This window comes from Urtica dioica, chromosome 9 (assembly GCF_054948205.1).
Source record: "Urtica dioica subsp. dioica isolate 48M chromosome 9, U.dioica_male_clone48M_v1_H2, whole genome shotgun sequence".
NCBI classification, from domain to species: domain Eukaryota; kingdom Viridiplantae; phylum Streptophyta; class Magnoliopsida; order Rosales; family Urticaceae; genus Urtica; species Urtica dioica.
The window spans coordinates 29268586-29290914 of record NC_142764.1 but is presented as its reverse complement, the minus strand read 5'-3'; the positions used below and the strand labels follow the sequence as shown (position 1 = coordinate 29290914).

General features: G+C 34.0%; 1 protein-coding gene and 1 pseudogene across 1 annotated transcript; both read right to left on the bottom strand.

The window, feature by feature from the left end:
- Positions 1–176: 176 nt before the first annotated feature.
- On the bottom strand, positions 177–2466 carry LOC149386642 (uncharacterized; annotated as a pseudogene).
- Positions 2219–6273, bottom strand: LOC149386641 (uncharacterized). The gene is made up of 7 exons (XM_089626021.1): positions 5497–6273; positions 4575–4882; positions 3688–4428; positions 3327–3455; positions 3048–3251; positions 2758–2958; positions 2219–2686 (listed from the first exon to the last, which is right to left on the bottom strand). The coding sequence occupies exons 1-7, from the start codon at positions 5759–5761 to the stop codon at positions 2564–2566; spliced, it is 1971 nt and encodes a 656-aa protein (XP_089482147.1). The 5' UTR covers positions 5762–6273; the 3' UTR covers positions 2219–2563.
- Positions 6274–22329: the final 16056 nt, after the last annotated feature.

The window sequence follows — 22329 nt, the reverse complement described above, 5'->3', positions numbered from 1 at the left end:
AAAAATGAGGAAAGAGAATATGTCAAAAATATAATAAATAAATTTAAAAAAAAAAAAGAATTAATGACATTTTTAGTCCCTAAACTGTGTCGTGTGTAACAAGTTGGTCCTTCGGCGAAAAAATCTGCAGGATCGATACCTGATGAATGTGAGAAAATCACGTTTGATCCTTCTGTCTAATTAATCGTCTATTTAGACGGAAATTTGCTGACGTGGCTTGATCGATTAGGATAGTTACGGTTTTGCCCCTGTTTTAATTGTTTCGCCCCTATATGGAAAGTCTGTCGCTATTACAAATTAACCTCCTCTTCCTCCGCCGCCGCGGAGCAAACCCTCTCCAACTCCTCCATCACCGCCTTCACTCGCCGGAACTCGTACATCACCATCCCCGGCCTCCCTCCTCCGACGCCTCCTCCGCCGCCACTCTCTGCTGAAGCCTCGCCGTCGCCGCCATTAACCCCGACCTCCCGTCCGCCTCTGGCCACCACGAGCACACCATGCCGTGGAGGAGGATCGTGATCATCAGAGAGCTCACGTTCCTCATGGCGTACAGAACTCCTCTGAATCCGCTGAATCCGTTCAGCTTCGATTCCACGCCCATCTTCTCGTCGAATCTCAGGCTCAGCGGCTGGACTCTGGTCTCCGCCGCCGCTCTGTTCTCCTCCTCCATCGCCGTCGCCTCTCTCCGGCTCCCCGATATCGCCCTCAGAACCTAAAAGCCCGGCGATGAGGGATCCCGATCGAGCGCGACCCCCGAGCCCAAAAGCAACGAGCGCTCGACGCACGAGATCTGGCCGTGCCGCTCCTGGGTCGAGGAAGATGGGGAAGAGTGGCCGAGCGCGACCTCCGAGCTCGAAGGCGAGGAGATTGTGACGTGCGCGGTCCGGATCTGGACGCTAAGGGTCGTCTCCAGCGCGCGGTGGAGAAGTGGACGACGTCGGGCTGGGCCGTTGTGCGTCGTCAGGAGAAGAGACCACCGGGCTCAAGGAGTGCCGTCCTTCGTCGTGGGTCCCCGAGCGCGAGGATGCCGGACCCGAGCGCCGAACTCCAACGCACGGCCACGAAGCGGCTGGGCGAGGAAGAAGAACTGGGTGAGATCGGCCTTGAGGTGCCGATTTTGCCCCTTGGTTCAGAAAAATCAGCGAATGAGAAGAAGTATGGTGTGGGTTTTCAAATGTAGAAGAAAAAGACTTGGTCAAAGTAGGTAGAAAATGAAAGGACGACATTGTTGGTTACATTTAATCAGTTGAAATATGAAATTACTTAACTATCCTAATCGATCAAGTGACGTCAGCAAATTTCCGTCTAAATAGACGATTAATTAGACAGAAGGATCAAACGTGATTTTCTCACATTCATCAGGTATCGATCCTGCAGTTTTTTTCGCCGAAGGACCAACTTGTTACACACGACACAGTTTAGGGACTAAAAATGTCATTAATTCTAAAAAAAATTACTTACTCTCAAAAGCTACAAATTTCTTGGTTATAGCTTTTGAACTTTTATAAAAAAAATTATTTATATAACAAACACTAAAAAGTAATTAACATTATTTAAAAAAGCTAAAAGCACCCTCTAAAGCAATCTCAAACACACTGTTCGAAATCAATTAACATAGAGACTAATAACATCCGTGATATTCATATAAAAAAATATATATATATATTAAAAAAAAAAAAATAATCCGTGATCATTTAAACAGATGTGGGTACGGATACACGAAAAATAAATCGAATCCATTTAATTTTCTCAAGTCAAATCCTGATACCTTCATATCTTATCCTTTGAAATGTTTTGTAGTTTAATTATGAATTCCAATTTGCTTTCACATTTTCACTTTAATTGTATTATCACTTTAAATTTTTAGTTTTTAATTGATAACCAGATTATCAATTCATAAGCATACGCTTCATATTCTCCATTAGCAATTGCTAATGGGTGACATATATCTGTGAGAGCGTTGAACATGGACCGTGGTTGCCTAAGACTAGACAATTCTTCACATGGAATTCGCGTTTTTTTTAACATAAAATTGTCATGGAAGAGTAAAAAGCGAAATGGGGTTTTATGAGAATAAACAAATAAAGCCTTTTCGATTCCATGTCTTATTATTAACAGTTCAAGCAAACACCAAGTCACAACAAGCCATATATAGTTAAATTGGAAATTGGGGTTTTAGTTGACTATGGCACAAATCGAGGAGACAGAAAAACGAATCAAAGACCAATAAATCAATGCATTCATTCAAAAGACAAGAAATGTACAAATATACGTTTATCTTCCACCACCACCACTTCAGTGGGACCCAGAAACTGGTGAGAATGAATGAATGAACATTTTCTGAAAAGGGAAAAATACAAATACAAATGAAAGAGCTCTAAACACCCCTCCCTTTAGGGTTAAGGCCCCCGAAACTAACACATCAAAAATACCCAAAAGAAGAGACCGCGTTATTCTCTTCTCCATTGGATTTCAATAAAGAAAGAAAAAAAAAATTCAACCAAAAAAAAAAGCCCTACTAAAACACAAGATTAAAATCCCTACTTTAATCGTCAAAAGACTACTACTGGGTTTGTGAGCACTGCTTGTGCAGAAGTATGCTTATGAAGGGTGTTATGGCAGCAAGCAATGCCTTGGGACACTCTTCATGTGGTAGATGTCCACAACCCGATATCGCAACCAATTTCTGTGTTTATTCAACGAATCAGCATTTAGTACTTCGATAGGAATAATAAGAACACCAATACTAATACTTACAGAATTTACAAGTTTAGCAGCCATGACTTGGGACGATTTGAGACGGACTAGGGAATCTTCGGCTCCAGCGATTACCATAACCGGCAAGTCTTCAACGTCTTTTAACAAAGACGTCGCCTTTTCTAGAGGAAGGACCGTCTGGTGCGAAAGTCTTCCTATCTCGTGGAGAGCCTCGTCCCAGCCTTCCACACAAAGTGGAGCCTAATACGTGCCACGGAATCAATACGAGAAGCCCACTAACTAATTTACATAATTGACACTCTCGCTCGGAGAGTGTTATAATGGCATACCTTGTACAGACCCAAGACCTCTGTCGTCAACTTTGTGGCGTCGTACCACGCGCGGCGATTCACCACTTGAGTGATTTCCGTTCGTAGGAGAGGACGAACGAGGTGTCTCTTCCCCAGAGAAGTGCGCATCAGAATTCTCGCGAATCCTGGAACCACCTCTCTCGACAACCCCACGCTTAACAACACCACTCCCTTGACTGTAATCTGAATGAGACACAATTAATTGAAGAGTTAGCGGATTAAATTAGCTATCGTGTATGTCTACTGTAATGTACTCACATTGAACGAGCTCAAAGATGCTTGAAGCTTTTGTGCGGCCATCAGAGCCAAGAGTCCTCCATCGTCGTGACCAACGAGAACCACAGAAGAAAACCCCATCTCGGAGCAGAAAGAAATGAGCAGGTCAACCTGAAGTCAGAGAGATTTCCAACGCTTTATTAACTGAATCCGATATACAACCTAATAGATCAAAGCTCAAGTATCGTCTCAAGTATGCATCACCCTAATAGCTGGTAGTGGTACTAATCTGTGCTAATTTACATCTAAACAAGGGTTAGTGATTGACATCTAAATGGACTACAGAGGATACAGAGCCTCAACAAATTCTTGTCTAGAAGATAAATAAGAATGATAATCACACCTGAGCTTCGAGGGTATAGGGATTAGGCATTTCTTTTTCCTCCCAATGTTCCCTTCTCGGCCTGGCAGTCAATCCCCAACCGGGTCTGTCAAAAGCAGCAACAGCACAACCAACCTGCCGAGCCAGAACTCCCATCACATGCCTCCACGAGAAAACCCCACCACCGAAGCCATGAACTAAAACGATACCAAACTGTCCTCTTTCTCCTTCTCCTTCCAAATGTCTTTCCAAATTTGGCAAGTTCATACTACGGGCTTCCTCCTCTTTATCAATGTCCAGACACAGATGCGGAATTTCTTCAGAGATAACGGGAGAGTTTGTGATGTCCAATAGCGGAGCGTACAAAGACGAGCTGTGAAATTGATTGCTGTAGCTCCTATGAAGACTGTACTGGCTTTTTGATAGTAGAGTGTATGGATGCTTATCGGGTTTAGGCGTTCCTCCCATAGTGACTTGTGACGAGATCTTACTCGGATCAGACTCGAGAAACGTAGAGGACGACAAGGAACGAGGCGGAGAACCGGGAAAACAGAGCTTGTAATGGAGTGTAATCCCTTGGCAGTGGATGAATAAGCTGTCGGCGTCGGCTAGGATTCTGACCGGAAGCTCCCCTTCATCGCGAGCGATCCCGAAATGCTTTCGCTTCATTTCACCGTCACTTTTCGGGGTTTTACCCCCAGAAGGAGTAGGAGACCTTGGAACCTTCTGGTACACAGAGAACACATTTTTGCACAAAAGTACCTGCAAATTTGAAAATGTAATCAAATACACCACTAGAATATCACCCATTGAGATGAACTCTCAAGCACGATAGAAAGACCCACTAATACCCATATATGGCACTCAAGAAAACATAAAGACCGACAGACCGGCTGATAAAAACTTACTGCTTCGGGGTCAACTCGGTGAAACAAGAGCTTTCTCCTCGCTCTGCAGCTAGTTCTATAAGCTACCACAGTGTGTCCGAGAGCAAAGACCACTGAAGAAAGAAACAAGACCGGCATACCCCAAGACTTCTTTAGGTGGAGCTTCCGTCTTGATGGAGAAAATGAAGCTTCGGCTTCGATCTGAGAATTCACAGTGAAAACACAAGCCTTGACCGAAAGAAGAAGAATTGACGCGACGGAGGACAGTGTCACAGTTCCAAGGTACGGGCCGTGAGAGAGAGCGGGGCCATCACACATTGAATAGACACCTGTTTCAGTGAACATGATTACAGTTCCTCAGAATTATTTTTTTGTAATGCGAAAAAGCAAAAGCTAAAAGCATCTAAATAATTTGTTTCCAGCTTCAAATTATTTGGTTGAAGTCAGAAACATCATTTTGAGTCCAGCTCATACATACACAAGGACATTTCCCTTCATTTTTCAGGTTAACGATCCATCATTATTGAATTTCAAAAGCATTGGTATTGGTTTAGTAAGAAACAAGAAACACCGATAACTAAAACAGTTCCTAAAATGCAAAGAAACTCAATCTGTGACAACCAATTACAGCTTTCATTTATGCATTCTTTAAAAGGTGATAGGTTTGATTACTTCAAACGCAATTTTTTTCAACAACAAAAGCAAACCTCCGTTGCTTCCTATGCCGAAATACAATCACCAAACAGATATCTGTGAGATATTTAAATTCAGACAGTCATTAAGATTTCCGAAAGGAAAAGAAAAGCAAAAAAAAAAAAAAAAAAAGCGATGCTTATTACTAAGAATTATCTTATATCTGTTAAAAAAAGGACTCTCGAACAATAATAAACTAAATCCACAAAAAAGGAAAGATTTAAAAAAGGAAGAAGAGATAGATTCGTACAAACAATGATGAGAGATCTGATAACCGAAACAAGAGGAATATCTGTTAGAGAGCTCTTAAAGGCGTATCGATTCAGATGCTCTCTGAAAGCGTAACAGCTAACGCAAGAGAAACTAGAGATTAGAACGCAAGGCACAAGGACGTCGCATATCGCCACCAGCACCGGTAACGACGAAGCCAGCAGCGAAATCAACATCGCAACCATGAAAAACACCGTCCGTACACATCTCCGAAGCTTCTCGAAGAACAGACATCCCTTAACCATCGCGGCGCCGATCCGGCAAACCTCGCTGGCTATATCTCGGTTGGTAATGCCTCCTCAGGTCGGACTCCGGCGAGAAGATTCGAGAGAGAAACGAGAAATCCTGGACGAAAGCGATGACGACGATAAACGTGCCGGGTTTGGCGGCGGATTATTTGCCATTCCCCGGCAAAGTCAACAACGAGATCGATCAGAGAGATTGCTTGACAGGCAAGAACGAAAACGCCATTTATGAACCCTAGGGCTTTCGGAGATTCTGAGACGTTTAACCTTTTTCTGTTTTGTTTCCGATACGAATTCTCTCTGCTTTCTTTCTTCTTCTTCGTTGTCGTCGTCGTCTTCGTCTTTCTTGTTTCTCTCTCTACCTCTTTCTTTCTTTCGGTTTGTTCATATATAGTTATTTTAATTTTATTTTATATTATTTTAAAAATCAATATAATCAAACTGTCTGTAACTAGAAAAATAAAGTTTCGGAATAGTATTTTAATAATTTTTATCTGACGCCACTTGATTTTGAGTCTGTTGCAAACCTGGCACCTTGGCAGCGCATTTCCCTTTTCTTTTCCGTTATAGGACGGGACTACCCCTCTTTTTAACGAATAATTTCGGTTTGTTATTACGAAACTACCCTTACGAAGAATTCAAACTCTTTATTTTATTTTTGTTTATACGACTGTCGTTTCCTTTTGGAAAAATTGTGTCGTTTTTTCTTTCTCAAGTCAAGATGTATAACGGTTATTTGTCAATAAAGTTGAAGCGAATTGTAGCTGTTACCATCTTTAAAAAGTAAAGTGGGCGACTAGAAACGACTCTGCAATAATTCCGCCGGCGATAAATAACATATGTTTTCTTAAAAAATAAAATTCAAGCAAGAAAAAAGAAAATTAAAATTGATTAATAAACAACGGTCTGTTTAGATCCTATATTACTTTCTTATTCATCTTAATTCAGTTCTAATCTTATTAAAAAAAAATGTTTTTTCTTAGCTTATTACATGGCACTCTGTAATACTAATTTTAAAATATTGTTATTTATTTTTCCTACCACAATAAAGATTAGAGAGACATGGTGGTCTGGTCTGGGCAGGCTGGGACCAGAAATCTAAGGCCATGTTTGGTATTCCTCTCAAAAACAATTTTTTAGTTTTTGAGTTGAAAAAATTGAAAACAAAAATTGAAAATATGTTTGGTTTAAGTTTTTGGGAAAAATTTTCAAAAATTTTTGAAGTTGTTTTGGAAAAAAGTAAAGAAAACTGAAAACAAATAAAATGTGTTTTTGAAAAAAAATTTATTCTCTTCTCTCCTCTTTCTCCTCATCTTCTCTTTTCATTATTTCAAAAACAAAAATAAAAACTATACCAAACACTTTTTTCAGTTTTTTCACTTTCTCAAAAACAAAAATGAAAACTGTACCAAACAGCTTTTTGAAAACAACTACAAAACAGTTTTTCAGTACAACTAAAAAAATTAGAAAACAGAAAACAAAAATTTTTTGAGTTAACTACCAAACACAACCTAAAATACGATTCCCCAACGTCTCTCTCTCTCTCTCACATATAAGTTATTTTGTGGGTCCCACTTTGTTCCTCCCCACGTTGCCACCTCTGTTTTCACTCTGATTTTCTCAAGAAGAAACACGCACCTTCTATATGAAATCACTTTCAAGTCTTTCACACGATTTTTATTTTTTATATTCTTTTAAATGATTTAAATCAAGCTCCGTTTATCATTAATACAATTCAATTCGCTTATTTTGATATTTTAGAAAAATCATATGTGAACAAAATTCGGTTATGGCTACCTTCAATTGCTGTAGATTGAGTATGTCATTACTTTTAGATTGAGATGTGCTGTTTTTTTTTTCTTTTTATATTTTGCCGTGACGATGGTTTAATTTGGATTAATTAAAAAATAATATTTCAGGGGATGAAGTTTAAAGATTATTTTTTGTTAAATATTCAAGTTAATTATTTATAAAATTAAACCCAATAGTGAAGAGCTAATTCGAAAGAAAAAAAAATAGTGAGACACATGAAATTTTTGTGTCAAATTTGAAAAGAAAATGGAAAAAATATTATAAAAATAAATTAAAAATTTAAAAGCAACGTACTCACAACCTATGAAAATTATTATGTCCATCGCTCAAGACGATCAAAGGCTTATTTGTTAATAGTTGTGATGTGCAGCTCGGTTCTATATTGCGGCCAATGAAAAGCGGATTACTCGTTTGAGTCTCTAAGAGCAACTCCAATGATGCAATTAAAGGACTTGTTAGTAATTTTAGAAAAATTAAAACTAGTTGCTTAATCATTATTGCACTTTTTTTATTTGCATAGTAAGCAAAGTAGCTTTATTGAGCCAATAGCTCTAGCAAAACACATGGACCCCACTCTTTTTTAAACAAATGTGAAATGTAGCAAGTGTGTCTCACACTCCACTTTCTTCATGTGAGTGTCTTTCACTCTCTAGTTTTGGAAGTGAGTTTGAACAACAACCATGATGTAATATCTTTAGCATTTGTTTTGTTTGTTTAAAAAAAAAAAAAAAAAAAAAAAAAAAAAAAACCTACCCATCCGGATGCCTAAAGCTAGGAGAGTAATTGGCTTAGCAATGGAGAAGAATATTGTTGTAGCTTAAATTGCTTATGTGATAATTGAAGCTAATATGGTAGTAGCTTACCATTAAAGATGCTCTAATATGCTAGTAGATTAGTTAAAGCTATTTAGTTCCATCATTGTTTCAACATTTGGCTATTTGCTTCATAAAATAAATTAGTTCTAAACAAAACCAATTGGCCCCACTTTTTTTTCAACCAGTGGAAATGGAATAAAATGTAAAACAAAAAAATATGATTAATATTCAAGCAAAGAGATGGATATTGACTTACCACTAAAGCACAATGCTGCTTAAAAAAGTTGTAGCTTAAAAAATTTATGTAACAAATGGAGTCAATGTGATATTAGTTTATCATTAAAAATGCTCTAAACACCTGCAAATGGACTTCACTTTATTCATTAGGGCAAGGTAAAAAAATGGAGTCAATGTATGATATTAGCTTATCATTAAAGAGATGCTCTAAACGCATGCAAATGGACTTCACACCATTCAATAGGGCACGGTAATAAAATTCATATGGATTAACCCTATTATATTAGTTGGCTATATCCCAAACGTTTAAGTTTATAATAACTTAGTTAGTTACAAATTTTTTAAAATAATAGTTCAAAATATTCATATATAGGTCTAAACTCTCTCCTATTATGATAGATGGGTCTATTTTCTTAATGATTAGATAATTATAATAGAATATTAATATACAATGTCTAAATAGTTATATGTAATATAACTATTAAAATTCAAACAAAATTTTGAAATAATGGGACCGAGAATTTTTAATCCCATAAAAATGGTTCTTGATATTCTGCATACAATTTTTGGCGATTTCAGAAGTGTCATCTTCCAAAATTTAGAGATGAGACCAGAGATCTTATTTATCATTTTCATATAACCCGCTTTACCTGAAAGAATATAGTGAATCTAATCTAATATAATCTAGGTCTATCGTATACACCACCACCAAATAATATGTATAAAGAGTCGCCGAGAAGCTGTCAAAAAATTTCACCATCTCCTTTAAGCCTTTCTTTTTCTTTTTTTTAGTAAATCTTTTAGCTTTTTTTTTTTTTTATACCCTTTTTCCTTGCAATCAGCACGCGTAACAGCCGCGGATTGAACCTTTTTTCAGTTCTTTTGGCGCGTTCTGAGTCTCTTAGATTCTTATATGTATTTCTTTTATTCTTTTTAGTAAAGTGAATATCCCTTTATATTATTTATTATCATTATTAATCTCGAGCCTATGTTAATATATAATGCGACTAATTTGATCACGCTTGATTCTTATCAACATACTAGTAGTCAACTGTTTTTCCTGCCCTTTTTTATGGAGCTCGATAAGGAGTGAGAATACTTTTGTTAGTTTATTCTCACGTGGTGTCTGAATTAAGTCTCTCTACTAATAGGCAGTTAGGCACTAGCAATCTTCTAGTTTTGTTTCATGTTTATCTTTCTTTTTTGTACAAAAAGAAGATAACATTTCCCAAACATGGCAGGCTTAAATATAGACAAGTCAAAGAATCATAAGAAGTATTTTAGGGTCGTACGTAAGTTTGTTGGGGATATTCATTCGGCCATTCCGTGATGAATGAGACAGTACAAAGTATTTCATATAATACAAAATAATAATTAACCTCACGTTTTTAATAATACAATTTGATTAGCTTAAACTAATTTACATTAAGGTTTTTTTTTATTGAAGTAAATACTAACATTGATTAAGTTAAGGTTAGACTATCTTAAAGAAAAATCATATTTCATATGATATGTGAACTGAATTCCATTAATGTTACCTCCAACGACTTAGATTATTATGTATTACTATCATTAGGCTAAGGAATACTTTTGTTAATATCTCGTTAAAATATCTCGATAGCAAAACGAGTAGAGAAATCTTAAGAGATAAAAGAGTATCTACGAATGTAATTAAATAATAATTTCTGCCTCAATATGTGAATTTGATCTCGTAAAATTATAACATAAATTAAAAATAAATTTATAACTTAGTCCCGCACTCATTTCTTTATTTTTATTTTTATTTTTATTTTACGATTCAACAAGGATATTATCGTAACTCATGACACAAGATTGACATACGCGACATAGGATGACAAAAGTCTCAGCCAACGTCGGGTTGAAAGCGGGATTCTTATTCCAAGCAACCGAAACTTTAGAGATTTTAGTTCATTACTATTTTTCTTTCCTTTTAATACCCGTAAATGTAAAATCTTCCCTTGTTTTTCATTTATACAATTCGATTAGCTTGCACCACTACATACAGCTGTGGATTCAGAAATTCAAGTCAGAGAGAGCTAATTTGAAAAAATAAATTAAAAGGAGGATAAATTTAAAACTCATATAAATTTGGGCCAAACACATAAAATATACGAAAATTTTTAGGATAAAGTTTCAATTTTTAAAAGTACAGGGAGGGCATTTGCCCCTCATGGACCTAAGATGTTTCCTCTTCAAAATGATTTTAAACAATTTTAAAGTCATCAAGTGGCTATATAATCAAATAGAACTTAAGCTTTTGCAAAATAGTCATAGTTTGTCAACTATAAGCAAACTAGCCTAAGTAAGATTAATCTAGGCTGGATTAAATTTAATCCCAACGAACTATAAAGACAGAATGTAAGCTTTATGAAGGCTGGATTAAAATTAATCGAGACAGGATTAAAAGTCGTAGTACTCTTAATTGGCTAGTTTGTTATACCTAATGAAACTATGACTATTTTGCAAAAGTCACAATTTGAATTAGCTACTTCATATCATTTTATGTCACGAGATGAACTGCAAACTATTTGTAGTTGCATGGTTTCAAAATGTAGTTTATAATAAGTATGAAAATCAGTTGTGGTGAATAGAATTCGATTATCGCATGGCCAACGTTTACTCACACCGTCACACAAATGTACACAAAAAAAAAAAAAAAAAAAAAAAAAAAAAAAAAAAAACCCCTCCATTTGTTGATGGTTAAAGCTTCTTTAATTTCTCTAAACAAAACGGACCGAACAAAAAATTGGGTGCAAAAACTAAGAGCAAATTATAGAGAATATAAAGGCTCTCTACTACTAGGCTAGTGATAGTCTAAATTCTTGTATCGCTAACGACAAGCAAATCCTGTAGTTTTTATTCTCATTCTTTAACTAAAAACTCATGCTCCAGCTCTAGTAACGTGCATGAAAATAATCTTGAACGAATCTTGCCAAACATGGGGACAGAGTGTATAATATATCCTCAGTATTTATAAATTCAGTTAAAAAAATTGGACAATAATTAATGATGGTAGTTGGTGGAATGTCTTTTCGATTCTTTCATGTTTGCTACGAACATGAACATCTGTTGGATTTGTTCTTATTTTTTAATTATCATTGGCATTTATCAGCCATGCCGCCAATACATCGTAAATAAGTAATATATATATATATATATATATATATATATATATATATATATATAGTTGTATACTTCTTTGTTATTAAAAAACAAAAACCCTACCCGTATTTTTTATTTCAAGGTTGAGCTTTTTGTACTTGGAGAAAGTAAAATTTTCGAATGATTTTCCCACCACTTGATTAATAAATGTTGTGTCTGTAGACATATGGGGACATGAATTCGGTCTTGAAAGTTGGACTTAATTTTATTAAACTTTTATAAAAAATAAAAAATAAAAAACAGAAAAAGATGCATGTTTAACCAGGGCCGGCCCTAATGATAGGCCACTTAAGCAAAGGCTTAAGGCCCCAAATTTTTTGTGAAAAAAAGTTTTAAAAAAAGGCCTCGAATTTTTTACAAAATAAACTATGTGAAATTTGTTGTCATTAGCCTATTTTACACTTCTTGTTAGGGGAATAACCTAAGTTTCATTTAATTAAGGAAATAGTCCATTTTTTCTTAGCAGACAATTATACCCTTCGCGAATCAGTTAATTAATTAACAGACTGAATTGAGTTACGCTAATTAATTAACTAAATGTTTGGATTGGAAATTCACAAAAAATTTACAAAAATCAGAACTTAAGTTAATTCATATTCAAAGCATTCAAATTTCTATTCAAAGCATTCAATTAATTAACCTAATTCCTAATTCAGTCGGTTAGTAAATTAATTTTACTCACAAAAAAAAAATCAGAACCTAAGCTAATTCTTAATTCAACCAATAAGTTAATTAATTATTCTAACTCAATTCAGTTAGTTAATTAATTAACTGATTCGCGAATTAACACTGATTCAACAAAATAGCTCAACAATTCAACAAACCGATCGATCGATGGTAGATAGAGCCGTAACGGACTCAACAGCCCATGGGTGGGAGATCAGAGGCGACTAAATCGGTATTGCCGTTCCGGAAAGACGGGTACCGAAAATCACGAACCCAAAGACATTTTCTCTTTTTTTTTTCCTTTTAATTTAAGAAGACAATGTTAAAAATTGCTGTTAAAAAAGTCATACTATTACTTTTGAATTTTATATTTATTTATTTTTGTAAGGCCTCATTTTAATGTTTCGCTTAAGGCCTCAACAATCATTGGGCCGGCCCTGTGTTTAACTATATTATCTTATATATATATGAGTGTTCACTATTCAAAACTTCAAAATGAAAGTATAGAGTCCCCATTCGAACACCTTAAACCTCAAAATGAGGGTTTAGGGGCTCTAATAAAAAAGAGAACACATGCTTTTAACATTAAAGTTAAAACTACATTCATACTCAAATATAGAAAATAAAATTTTACTTGTGTGTAATTTTATAATTTCATCTATATTTTGTTTAAATGTAACTCTATGTTTGTGTTCAATTTTATGTTTTCATCTATGTTTTTAAAAAATGTAACTTTATATTGTGTATGTGTTATTATTATTTATAGAGGTATAATGATGTTCGATGCTATTGATTATTATATAAATTTTATAGGCTTGAGGATCCTCAACCTTAATTTTGAGATTTTATGACCCTGAAAATGAGAGTCTCATTAGAGATGTCCTGAAGCTAAAGTTGCGCCTTTATTTCACGAGAGCTCGACAAATAAATATTGGGACACAGCGAAAAGCAATGTTTTTTTTTAGTCACTTCAACCAAATCTTCTTCTTTTTTCTTTTGATTAGCCTCCATGTTACCTAATCAATTTTTTGGATTTAAAAAAAAAACAATAAGACTCCAATAGTTGAACCGGATTATGCTCTCTCGTCTCTTTATTTGTTTATCTAGATTGTCCTTTTATTTTATCTTCTTTTTTTTTAATTCGACTAAACAATTTGTATTAGCGAAAATGAGGGAAATAATTTTGACGATAGATAGCTTTTGTTGTTGGAATGAGCTGGTGAATGGATTTAAATGGTGGACCCAAAAACAAACCTACCAGAAAGCTATGCCACGCAGCCCATGCTAAAATAGTGGTTTCATAATTTTTACAAATAATTGGCTGTTTAAGCCACAGAATGTGTAACAATTTATTTTTTGCTAACGTTTTGTTAATAATCCGTAAATAGCCTAGTTGCTTACGTGGCTGCACATTTATGAATGATTTTTTTACAGATTTGCCCTTGTATACTCGGATTAGTAACTTATTATTTTATGCAGTTTTTTTGTTTAAATTTTGAAAATGAATTCGGCAAGTATTTGAATTTTTGGACTTGTGGATATGGAGAAATTTCAGCGTTGACTTAACTAATTTGTTTCATTTAGGCAGTTTTTTTTTTTTTTTTTTTTTTTTTTAAATCAAACCGATTAGGAAAGTAGTTAACCTAGTTTTTTGAATTTTGGACGTGTGGATTTGGAAAATATTCTTCATTTATTGATATTATTTTGTTTTCCATATATTCATAATTTTAGAACGTCCAAAAATTTCCAGAATTTTTTCCAGTTTATTTACACGAATATACTGTAAATATGTTTTGTATTTACAATGAATATACTATAAATATGTTTTGTATTTACAATGAATTTACTGTAAATATGCTTCTTATTTACACGAATATACTGTAAATATGTTTTGTATTTACAATGAATATAGTGTAAATATGCTTCTTATTTACACGAATATACTGTAAATATGTTTTCTATGAGCAACAACAAAAAAAAACTGTTCTTCGCGGTGTCGCAGATCGGGACCTTGGACGCAGATCGCGGAGAGGATGACGAAGTGACGCTTTGACGGCGGTGGTGACGTGGTGGTGGTCATGATTATTAGTGGTGGCGGCGGCCTGAAGGAGGTGCTGCCTCTCGCGGAGCTTGGAGGCGGGGAGAATGATAGGTGCGTTAATCACGCGGAAAACTCCTATTTTCCCGACTAAATCCGAGCCTGTTCTCGAGTATTTGTGATGTTTTTTTGTGTGTTTTTGAGAGACTTGTAGGTTTTAGAGGCCAATGAGGTATTAAGGAGGTTAGTAGAGCATCACGTGAAGTAACGGAGCTATTTTGAGAAGATTCGAAGACTTTTCGCCAAGTTAGAGCAAAGAATAAATAAAGCGTCCTTTTGTGAACAATTCTGAGAGTTTGAAGTAAATATTTTGGATGATCCAATTCCATGATTGGATAGATCTCTCTCTTAGCTTTCCAACGCATATTTATTTGCAAGAATCGGACATCGGGGCTAGGAGTTATGGCCGTTACAAAACCGGTGCGCGCAGGAAGAAAAAGCGCGAGGTTCCGAAAATCGCCGAAATCGATCTCCGAGCATGAAGCGCAGAACGCGAGGTCCGCCGGGATGTCAACCTCGCGGCGCAACCCTTGAACCGCGCGCCGCGAGGTCCGCCGAGACAAAAAAAGAGGAAACGCGGATTTGGAGTCAATCTGAGCCGTTGGATCACTTTTAATTACCCAATCTGCTCCGAAAATTAAGAGAAACCCAAGAATTTTGACCTAGGCCTATAAATACACCTCTCAATCTCTTGTTTAGGGAATCTTAACACTTTTTTTTTTATTGTTTTCACTTAGTGTTTGGGAGAGATAGAGAAAAAGAGGAGAGTCGTTCTTCATCAATTCGCGCCAAATACAGTTTTATTCTTCTCATTTACTCTTGAACTCCCGTATTTTAATTTACAATTGATTTTTTAATTATGGTTTCTTCTTCTTCTTCTTATTCTTTTATTTTATTTTTGTTTTCAAGCTACGCCATGAACTAATTCCATTAAGGACTATGGCGTAGCGGGTTTAGGATTCGGTTATGGATATGATTTAATATATTGAAGTTCAATTTTTATTCTCTACTGCTTTGTTTAATTCAAATCCGTTTTATTGCTTGATCGAGATTAGCTACCTTGTTCATGATTTTATACTTCAACTTGATGCTTGAGAAAGATTAGGTTGTTAGCGTTTTGGTTTGAATTACTATGTTGCATGCCTAGGTTAGAGATAGTTAGGTTGCCATAGAATCACGTGAATACTCTTGATATTAATGCATGTTTTTGTTAGTGATTGAGATCGAGAGAAGATTTTCCTAATTTTGACATAGGTTGTTAGATGCTCGAGAGAGATTTAGCAATATTGTTATGTGAGTATGATTAACAAAGTGTAGTGAGTTGATCATTGATTGTGCGTCAAATTCGTGTATCCAAACCGTTGAATAAACCCGCGAAGCCTTGGTCCTTAGCCTCCCTTTCTGCTTACAACTTTTATTTGATTATTTTGTTATTTAATTTTTTTTGAAACTTGTCAATAATTTGTGACATCTTTCCATCTTTCCTTTTAGTTCAATTCGTGCTAGTTGATTTGTTTGTTAATTAAGCTTGTTCCTCGTGGGATCGACACTCGTACTTAATTCACTATATTACTTGAGCGATACGTGCACTTGCGCGCGTAAAAATCGCAACAGAGAACCATTTCACACGCACGCACGGCCAGAACCATTTATGGCTGTGAAATCAACTCTCCGGTGCTCTCTGCGTCATTTCCCGGTGTCTCCTCTCGGTCTGGCATCCTCGACGGCTCGTGGCTGTCCTCGTTTTCTCGGCTGGAACACGCGCGGGTGGTGCTCGGTCTCGGCCATTGATGGCGCGCAAGGAATGAAAAAGAAGATAGGAGAAGGAGATGAAGGAGACGATTTTGTGGTGCGTGATGTTTAAATTCGTTTGTTAATGCATTTATGGAGTTTTAAATGCTCCCTTGATTTATGCAAGGTAGTTATGGTCGAATTTTTTCTTTCCATTTGAATTATTACGCTGAAAATAATGGGCGGGAATAACAAAAGGCAATCCCGTCCAAATTTGACTGTTAATAAATGACACTGGCTATTTACAGCATATTAACGAAAGGTGAGCTAAAAAAATTACTTATTTTCGGCAAGTCATTTAACTTAATTACCCTAATTATTATTAAAAAAAGGGGGTTTATTACAAACCAAGACGATAATTTCATTATTTTTTAACATACTAACGAGTTTTATTGTGGATTTCATCTAAGCATTTTGGTGACGTGGAGTGTGTCAATGCCCTCTGAAATTTTTAAAACTTGAATTATATATATATATATATATATATATATATATATATATATATATATATATATATATGTTTAGTTGTGATGTATATTCACTATTTTGTACTTGGTATACAATTTTTTTCTACACCAAAAGTATAGTGTAATTTACAACACTAGTGACTTTGAAGAATCATAGATAGAGCTAACAAAAAGAGAGAAAATAAAACAGAAACGATTGTAAAGAGCTAGACAAAAAAATAATAACAATAAAAAAAAAAAAATCCCTACTTTTAAACGATCGTAAATACGTGTGTTCTTGATTTTGTATTACAAAACTTCGCTACGTGGATTTATAACAATTTAAGTATATATTGTGTTTTCATGCTAACTGTTATTTTGTCGAAGAAATTATCTCAAATAGCAGAATCACTACTTTATTGATTATTATATTTTCAGAGAACCGTCAACGGGCATTCTTGGCAATTTCTGGATACAAATGTGTGTGTCTTTTCTACATGCAATTGGAATGATTTTGAGAGCAACATCTTTAATCGATTCGAAATTAACACGCCGTTTAGTCTAAAGCTAGTTCAAAAGTTGAATCACACATAAGCCTGATTATCTGTAATCATTACATTTCTTTTTTTTTTAGCAACTGATTATTTTATTGAATATTTTACGTACAAATAAATTGCAATGAGAATTCAAACACAAACTAAAAAAATACACTTCAGCAAGAAATATCACTACTCAATTAAATAATCACAAAAGCTCAAATTCTACATGTAGAGATAGAAGGTAGACCTTAACATGTTCTTCCTGTTGGGTCTATATATATTTGTTTATATATAATAATAATTTGAATGTATAGTCTTCGAACATATCTAGAAATTTAATTACGAAAATAAATATCTTTAATTACACAACAAATAAAGCCCCACAACAAATCGACAAAGTCCAACGTTTCCAGCTTAGGATTGAGCATGTTTCAATATTTTCAACCTTTTTCCAACCCACCTTTACAATATCACAATAGAAAAATAAATTATGTATTTTTTTTTAACCAAACGGCTGTATAAAATAAAGACAACGGTCCCTGCTAATCTTTATGTCTATGCTTATCCTTAAACAATATAAAACTCTACGCATGTATAGTCAGGATTTTCAGTCAGAAAAGACATAATTTTAATTTCTAGATGATATGAGAAAAAAAATTAATAATTAGTGACAAATAATGTTAAAATCATGAAATCAAATAACAACAAAGGGTATGTACACGTCATGAAAAAATCCATCTCTAAACTTCTGAAATAAAGACAGTCTGAAATGAGAATTAAACTATTAAATTTAGGAAATTAGTGGATTCCAGAGGAATTGAGTCTCGAAGTCTCACTCTAATAACCATGGAGTACAACTGTACAATTATCATTGTTAAGCATCAAATCAGAGCAAATATTGTGAATATTTATTTCCAATGTTAAAGTATACGTCTTAATCTCCATTTAATGAAATAAAATAAAAAAGACGCCAATTAATACATCTTATGAAGAACTCGAGAAAGCAAAATAATTACTATTTTGCAATGAAATAAAATAAAAAAATATCACTATTTTTTTTATCCATATTTGTTTTACTTTTTTTCTAATCTCACTCTCATTCTTTCCCTTTCTTATGGTCGTTTTTTTCTTCTTTCTCTCTGCGTCGTGCTTATTTTTTTTATTTATTTTTTCTTTATATGTATGGGATCAATTTATACACTTAAAATAGGGCGGCACAGAAAAAATCGGTGAAAATGTAAACTGGATTGGATCACTGATTTTTACACCAACGGTCTTGTTTTAAAATTGTTTATACTTTTAAACGGTCTGATCCGATCTAAATTTTTAAATCGCAGACAAGACCGGACCGGACCGATTAATATTTTTTTAAAAATAATGTCTAAAACAATTCGATCTAAAACGGTCTAAAAGTGGACCGTGCTTGTTATTATTTAAGAAAAATATAAATAAAAATGGGTCAAATAAAACGATCCGATTTAAAACGATTTAAAAACGGTCCAGTCCAAAACAGTCTAAACCGGATCAGACCATTTTAACTGGTTTGGTCCGGTCCGGTCCGATTTTTTCTCTTATTTGGTCTGTTGTGATTTAATTTGTTTAAAATCGTTTAGATCTGTCCAATTTTATTTTTTGACTCATTTTAGATCGGACAAGACCAGACCGTGTACACCCTACTTAAAAATTTCATCTCTAAAGCCCAATCTCAAATTTTTTGGCGGCTGCTCGTATGATCAAACTGGTGTCTCGCAAAATTTGATAGTTCATACTCTCCAATGGCCTAGTCAACATAAAAGTTTTTCAAAGTAAATGAAAAATCCTCTAGAATAAAAGTAAATGAACAAAATTAACTTCATTCAATATCAATAAACATTAAAGGCTTGAAACTTACAGTTACCACCTACAGTTTCATTAGTATTGGGCATTTACTTTTTTTTTTTTTTTTTTTTTTTTGAAAATGGTAAATTGGAATATTGCATTAAATTGAGGTAGACTGGTAGACCATTGCTATAACTGAGAGTCTTCTTCAAATAAATACTACAAAGTACAAACGACGTTATCAAATGAAAAGCTTACAAAATGTGAAACTGAAAATGGACAAAACTATATTTAAAATAAAATTAAAAAGAATTGCTATCTGTTTTGGACTCGTACGCGTTATGCCCATGAATAGCCTAATGCTTTGCCCGACAAATTCGATCAATTTGAAGGGAAATAAAGTGGATTACGTCTTAATATTCACTGCTTTAATGAGATTAAGAGGGTGAAAAGAATCTGCATAGGACCCACTGCAACGTAGTACATAATTAACAACTCAAATATTAACGCTACTAAATATATATATATAAAAAAAAATGGAGAGAGATATTTATATAAGTGAATCAAAGTCATTGTCTTACTTTATCAATGCATAGCTTAATCAGCGTAATAATTTTCTTTTGCTTTCATAAAAGAAAGCTCATACATCTATCATTTTATTCAAATAGATATAAGAAGTAGTTGTAGAATTTATCAAATACTCAAATCCACAATTAAAATGGGATATTTATCAAATACTCAAATCCACAATTAAAATATCCCATTGAAGGATTTAGTGTATACTGTATAGGTACTATAGGACAAGGAAGCTTGTGGATTGTCTGGGAAGTTTATTTTGTTTGGTTAGTGGGATGGGATTTCAGCCATATGATATATATGAATGAATGAATGAATGAGCGTAAGTTTGAAAATAGGATTATGTTCACAATCAGTCCCCTAGACTTTGTATATATATATAGTGATACCTTAGTGACTCGTTTTATTAATTTTAATCACTTAATTACCTCGTTTGTTTATTTTATATTTCAGAAAGTGATTTTTTCTAAGTATTTTCTTTGTTGTTTACAATTATATTTGACTTTTTTTTTATATATATTTATTGCTTTTTTTTTTCTTTTTTTTTTAAGAAAACCGGTTGATTTTATTAATGTCCTTCGGGGTTGGAGGCTAACTCAACCATTAAAAATACTATGAGGAGGTTCAGAGAGTCAAGTAGAAGATGAAATGAATGAAAGATTACAATGAGCAAGAATATGGACAACTTTGTTTCCTTGGCGCTCGACGAAGCTGAATTTACACTCGAAACAGTCATAGTTCCGCTCCCAAAACTGACGCCACTTGCGTATTTTAGCAGACTAGTAGTCATATAAATTTTACATATCACTATCAACTACTCAATTAATTTGGAAAAGGTGTATTACTATTTTTTTTTTAATTGTGTGAGATAAATTTATATTTAGATGTTAGTAATTTGAACATCTGCAAAAAGAAATGAGTTCCATGTGTTAATCCTTTCACTTCCGTTCCGTGAAGGCATTCAAGTAACCGATTATGTTATGCTTGTATTATTCACATTCAATTTTTATATAAATTTTTGTTCGTCGATACTCAAAACTCATCTTTTTGTTTAGATGAGGAAAGTGCCTTAACACTCTTATTGTTTTATTCATAATTCTGAAATACTAGTATATTTTATATTGAGTTTCGTTTTAATAATTTTCACCTATGATTAATTAAAAATAGCTAAAAACATGGGAAATTTAAAATTTAACATATATCTGAATTTATAAAACTAACAAAAACTCAAAATGTATTTTTATTTTGAGAAAGTTAGGCATATAACTCATTAAAACTCCATACGTAAAAATTATAGTCAAACTATTTAAAAATTAAGAACGTAGTCAAAACTAAAACATGACGCATGCATTGAGATATAGACATATTTGAATTTAAGACTATTTATTTAATTATTTAAATAATTTGGCAATAATTTTAATAGAGGACAACTATTTTGGCTAGGTTATATAGTTTCCTCTCATCTTTTTTATTTTTTGCAAGGAAAAAAATGCATGAATTTTAAGATTATGCAAATGCTTTCTTGAACTTCCTGATATTTCGGCCATCGTTAATCTCGTCGCTTGGGTTAGGTCGTTGGAGATAAAACTTTGGGCTAAAGTCCACTTATTTTTCTAGTTGAGCCATAATGGAGAAAAAGAGACCAAACTATTGGCCTCATCAATTGTTTAGGCCCAAAGAGAACGTTGGGACTTGAGTAGACTTTACAACTTTAGTCAATTTAATTACAAAAACACGCATAATTTCACATTTTCCTTTTATTATGGAAATTGTTAGATTTTAGGTCAGAGTACATTCTTATTTCTTACTTTAGCAATTGTATCGTTCCTACATAAAAACTAGAATGAAGGGAAGGAATTTTTTTTTTTTTTTTTTCCATTCACCATCACATATATTTGTACAGCATATAAATGATATTACAATAGACATTTAAGAACAAATTTGAAGGATGGCCATGGCGCTCCTAGGCCTTATTGATGATGAATAATATTTGTGGACTAAATTCGTGAGATTATTTCACAAGTATAACTTTTCAATAATTTTAGACAAAAATCAATAACTATATTTTAATTCAAAAGTATGACTACTCATTTTGTATATTTATCTTTTAATTATTTTTATTCTTTTTCTTTTTCCTCTCTCTCTCATGCGTGCTGTTTTTTTTTTGTTTTTTAGTTGTTGTATCCTCATGACGTTCATTTTCGTTATCATAGAACCGTTTGAAGATTTTTTTTTTTTGTTCATTTGAAGAATTTAGAAATTTGTTTGAAGATTTATTGACATTTTGTCAATTTATTGACATGAATGTCAATAAATCTTCAGAGATTCTGGAGATTTCTTCAAAGATTAAGGAAATTCGTTTGAAGATTTTTGATTTGTCATAGATTTATTGACATTTATACAAATTTATTGACATTTTTAGAATCTCTGAAGATTTATTGACATCCATGTCAATAAATTAACAAAATGTCAATAAATCTTCAAACAAATTTTCATATTATTTAAATGAAAAAAAAAATCAAACGGTTCTATGACAATGAAAGTGAACGTTGTGAGGATCCGATAACTCGCGAGAGAGAGAGAGAAA

Excerpts from the sequence above, each read along its gene's own strand:
- LOC149386641 (XM_089626021.1), bottom strand. The coding sequence starts at position 5,761 with ATGGTTAAGGGATGTCTGTTCTTCGAGAAGCTTCGGAGATGTGTACGG. Across the intron at positions 3,456-3,687 it reads CCTATACCCTCGAAGCTCAG|GTTGACCTGCTCATTTCTTT; the intron begins GTGTGATTATCA and ends CTCTGACTTCAG. Across the intron at positions 3,252-3,326 it reads CATCTTTGAGCTCGTTCAAT|ATTACAGTCAAGGGAGTGGT; the intron begins GTGAGTACATTA and ends TGTCTCATTCAG.